Raw genomic sequence first — 4,883 nt, 5'->3', positions numbered from 1 at the left:
CCAGGTCACGGTCATGCTGGAACAGAAAACGGCCTTCCCCAAACTGTTTTGTGCATTTAATGTTTTAATTAGTGGGTAGAGCTGTGTGTTATCAACTGTTGGGCCCTTGAGCGAGGCCCCTAACCCTCTTGGTCCTGAGCTCTGACCTCAGCTACTAAACAAACTAGGAATGTAGTTAGTGTTCATGACAAAGACGATCCACCTGCCCTCGGTTATCATTATCATTAACAGGCGTGTCCACATACTTTTGGTCAGATGTTCCTTCTCTGTAGTTTCCAGCTGGTGGCGCCAACTCACCACCTAGTGAAGATGAGGAGATGAACTTTCATTTTGGTACTTTGGGCTCCTGGATCGCAGCTGGTACAGAGGTTCTATTCTGGCCGCAGTTCTGGCCCTGATGATGTTCCTGATCACTGAGGACATGGAGAACACACAGGTGAGTTCTACACTTTATATTATATTCATGTTATAGACAGTCTGGTGACTCTCTTTATTTGGCTTTGTTATGGCTTTATAATTAGAGTTTTGTACCACACACTACATGACCAAAAGTATGTGGACAGCTGAGCATGAGCTTATTGGACCAGTGTCAAAACCAAACATTATTAATATTATTATTGGTGTGACCTCTGTGTGATCTTTTCTGAGTATTTCTGCGGGAATTTGTGCCTGTTCAGTTAAAACGTGACTGCAGTTGTATTTGTACGGCTGTGTCCTGATCGATCAGTCGGTGTTCCGGTTCATCCCAGAGCTGTAGGGTGGGGCTGAGCTCAGGGCTCTGTGCAGGACACTGGAGCTTTCTTTCTTCATGCTGGAACAGAAGAGGACAGGACCTTTCCTAAACTGTTCCTGCACAGTCTGAAGCTTATCATTTCCATCATATATAAGATTTATTACACCTGTTATCGACTGTTAAGGCCGAAACTCATGAATTCAGTAGTTAGAAAGGGTGTCCCAATACTTTTGACCATATAGTGTATATACTTGTGATGGAAAAGTTCGTTCCTTAAGAAACACACACTACAGGGACAAAAGTATATGGACACCCCTTATAATTACTGCACAGAGCCCTGAGCTCAGCCCCACTCAACAGCTCTGGGATGAACCGGAACACAGACCGATCAATGGCACAAATTCCCACACACAGACACACTTCAATACTGAAGTGTTGTGAGAAGCTTCTCAGAAGGGCGGCTGTCGTTCTTGCTCAGGTGTCCAAATACTTTTGGCCATATCGTATTGTTACTGGATATTTCATCTTTCTTTGACATACATCCGTTGGCTAGTTGTGTATGTGGGTATACAATTACTGACTGTACACAAGTGGGTCCTGTGATCAGAAAGCGTCCACTGATGAAAGACTGCTACACTCATACACACACCGAGAACGATCCAGCACCCAAACACCAGGGGGCGATAAAGCACACAGAGGAACACACAGGATACAGTCAGTAACTGTATACCCACAGAGTTCACCTGGCCAGGTCATGATGTTCCAGATGAAGGAGTTTGAATGTGTGGAGTTCACTGACGTGGAGCAGGAGGATCAGAACCAGGAGAAAAGCCCGCGCCGGGTCATTCGCTTCTCCAGCGGGGAGACCATGGAGGAGTACAGCACAGAGGAGGAGGAGGACGACCAGCAGGACAACACAAAGGAACCTCGGGAGAGGGAGGATCTGCTGTCCTCGGTGGATACGGTGCGTTCGCTTTCTCAGTGAGTCTCTGTGTGACAGACGTACTGAAATCTGGCAACCCTTTGTGCCTGCTCAGTCAGTACGGCTGGGTGCTGATCGATCAGTCGGTGTTCCGGTTCATCCCAGAGCTGTTGAGTGGGGCTGAGCTCAGGGCTCTGTGCTGGACGCTGGAGCTTTCCTTCATGTCTGTATAGAGCTTGCTTTGGGCTGGAACAGGAAGGGTCCTTCCCTAAACTGTTGCTGCATAGTTGGAAGCATCATATATCATTTCCTTTATATGACTGATTTATTACACCTGTTAGCGACTGTTGTGGTCGAATCACATGAATCCAGTCATTAGAAGTACTTTACCAGTACAGAAGTGATCAGAAGGTTGCTGGTTTAAGCCCCAGCTCTGCCAAGTTGCCACTGTTGGGCTCCTCAGTGAGGCCCTAAACCCTCAAAGTGTTGAGTTATTTTCTCTCTGGTGTTTGTGTGCAGTCGAAGCTGCAGTGGGGTCCGTACGTCCACTTCCACATGTGGAGAGCAGCGACGTCCACTCTGTCAGGTTCTCATATTTATTATTAGTTTGTTTGTGATTTGATGATTTAATGATGATTTGGTTGTTTGTGATTTGATGATGATTTGGTCGAATGTTGTTCTCATGTTATGCAGCATGTGATTTTATGGGGGAGAGGGTGGCATCACTGTTTGGCATCACCACGGCAACAGATCAGTACGGCAACGATGAGCAGAACCACAACAAGACCGAGGTTCATATCATCGCCACAAAATCCAAAATTACATCCCGACACCCTCCTTTCTTTTTTCTTTCTTTCTTTTTTCTTTTTCTTTTTCGTTTTTCTTTCTTTGTTTTCCTTTTTTCCTTTTTTTCTTTCTTTTTTTCTTTCTTTCTATTTATTTTTATTTTTATGTTTTATTTTATCTTTCTTTTTCTTTCTTTTTTCTTTTTTTTCTTTCTTTTCTTTTTTCTTTCTTTTCTTTCTTTTTTCTTTTTTTTCTTTCTTTCTTTTTTCTTTTTTCTGTCTTTCTTTTGTTTGTTTGACTTTTTTATTTCTGTTTTTTTTCTATTTTGTTTGTTTCTTGACTTCTTTCTTTCTTCTCCATCCTACACCACACTTTTATTTATGTTTCTCTTTCTTCACCTCTGTAAATCTTCGTTCATCTCTATGTTAAACCTTCCTGTCCTTCACCCAGCTTCCATTCTCATCTTACACTCTCCCTCCATTTACCTGTCTATTTCTCTTTTTTTAGCTCTTCAATGCTCTTTGTTTTTGTACTTTTCTCTCTGTGTGTGTTAGAATGAGGATGAAGTTGATGTTCTTGTCTCACAAGACATTCAGTCTCATATTGTGGAACCCTGGAATAAGAGGAACCAGGCTGAGAAGAACCACAGCAGGGATGAGAAGATGAAGGATAATGTGAATGAAGAGAACCTGAGTGAAGAAATACAGATGAAGAAAATGTTGAGGGAGGAGAACCTGAGTGAGGAGATCCATGTCGTGGAGAACAGAAGTGAGGAGAACCTGACTGAGAAGATCCAGGCTGAAGAGAACAGAAGGGAGGAGAACCTGACTGAGAAGATCCAGGCTGAAGAGAACAGAAGGGAGGAGAACCTGACTGAGGAGATCCATGTAGAGGAGACCAGAAGTGAGGAGAACCTGAGTGAGAAGATCCAAAGTGAAGAGAACCAAGAGCAGCAGATGTTCCAGCCTCATGGATCTGGTTCCTCTGATTCTTCTCCTGAATGTGATGCCCTCAACAATCACCCTGATTGATTTATTACACCTTGTAGCAGTTAGTGTGAAAAACGAGGGGCGTCCCAATACTTTTGTCCATCTAGTGTGTTTGTTTATTATTCGTATTTATTTCCTGATCAACATTAATTCATCTTAATGATTCTGAATCGTGCCTTACTGAAGTATTTTTCTCTTTAATTCTTAGTAGTTTTTAATAAATCTGTTTAACTTTAATAAAAATAAGAACAATAATAATAATATAAATAAAAATAAATGTTTGTTTTGGGTGTTTTAATGACACTGATTTAATAAAATTATGACATTAAATGAATCAGAATTCAGTTGTGACGTGTTTTTGTCTATTTTTGCTTCTTTTGCTTCCAACTTAGATTGCAGGAGAAGCTCAGCAGTTCAGATACAAGACTAGTAATCAAAACGTTGGTGGTTCAAGCCCCATTGGCCCCACTGTTGGACCACTGAGCAACTTTAACCCTTAATTGCTTGTGTTGTACTTGGAACTGTAAGTCGATTTGGATAAAAGCGTCCACTAAATACTGCAAGTAATGTTTGACCGCTCAGTGTGTTGTGGTATTTGGGAGCTCTGGGTGGAGGATGGTGGTGGTGGACGGTGGTGGACGGTCAGTGAGAGGAGAACAAACGAAGCTCTGATTGTTGAAACAATGAAGCATTGAGACGCAGTGATGTGGTGAATAATAAAACCCTCACTGATACAGAGCTGCTCATCAGATCACATCTCACAGCAAACCGTCCACACAAACACACCTGCTGCACATTAACATGATTTATTAATGAAGATAAAGATTCTCTACAGTGCTGAACAACCAGAGCAGACCAGTCATTTCATTCTCTAGTTAAAACGACATAAATTTCCTCAATAAAATGACATAATCTTCCTTATTAAAATAACATAATTTTAATAATTAAATTAAATAATTAAAAAAATACATTTTTTCTTATTAAAATAACATAATTTTCATTATTATTATTATTTTCTATCTATTAAAATAACATTTTTTAATTAAAATAACATAATTATTCCTATTAAAATACCATAATTTTCCTCAATAAAACAACCATAATGTTCATTATTAAAACATACTTTTATTTAATTAAAACAACATAATTTCCTTGTTAACAGGAGAAAAACATACTGAAGGTTGTAATTTTTTCTGCTTGGTAGCAACACTCAACCTTACATTCTTGTGGTTTGTGTGTGAAAAGTACCACAAAAAAAAACAGTTAAACAGCTAATATTTAATAATAACTAATATTCTTAATAATTTCAGTGATTGCAAAACATTAGCTGTATATTTTAGCCTTTTAATTGTGTCTTTTAACACAAATTTAGCAAAAATAACACGTCCTGATGACGTGTTGATGTTTAATAACATTTCTGTTAGAATTATTGTACAAATTAAACATTTTTTAT

At 39.8% G+C, this 4,883-nt stretch overlaps 1 protein-coding gene across 2 annotated transcripts; it reads left to right on the top strand.

The window, feature by feature from the left end:
* The first annotated feature begins 361 nt into the window (after positions 1-361).
* Positions 362-3,760, top strand: LOC134320926 (protein FAM177A1-like). 2 transcript variants are annotated; one of them, XM_063002567.1, is made up of 5 exons: positions 362-436; positions 1,500-1,697; positions 2,175-2,241; positions 2,349-2,446; positions 2,996-3,760. In XM_063002567.1, the coding sequence occupies exons 1-5, from the start codon at positions 398-400 to the stop codon at positions 3,470-3,472; spliced, it is 879 nt and encodes a 292-aa protein (XP_062858637.1). In that variant the 5' UTR covers positions 362-397; the 3' UTR covers positions 3,473-3,760. The 2 variants fall into 2 exon arrangements, with proteins under 2 accessions (XP_062858637.1, XP_062858636.1); XM_063002566.1 differs by having other exon boundaries at positions 408-436; positions 1,470-1,697.
* The last annotated feature ends 1,123 nt before the right edge of the window (positions 3,761-4,883 follow it).

The sequence above is a fragment of the Trichomycterus rosablanca genome, chromosome 9 (genome assembly GCF_030014385.1).
Source record: "Trichomycterus rosablanca isolate fTriRos1 chromosome 9, fTriRos1.hap1, whole genome shotgun sequence".
Lineage (NCBI taxonomy): Eukaryota > Metazoa > Chordata > Actinopteri > Siluriformes > Trichomycteridae > Trichomycterus > Trichomycterus rosablanca.
The sequence above is the reverse complement of the archived record's forward strand: the minus strand, read 5'-3'. Positions and strand labels throughout refer to the sequence as shown.

Bases quoted from the DNA above. Each gene is read 5' to 3' on its own strand.
- LOC134320926 (XM_063002566.1), top strand. The intron at 2,242-2,348 runs GTTCTCATATTT...CATGTTATGCAG, and splicing joins AGCGACGTCCACTCTGTCAG to CATGTGATTTTATGGGGGAG. The intron at 2,447-2,995 runs GTTCATATCATC...TGTGTGTGTTAG, and splicing joins AGAACCACAACAAGACCGAG to AATGAGGATGAAGTTGATGT.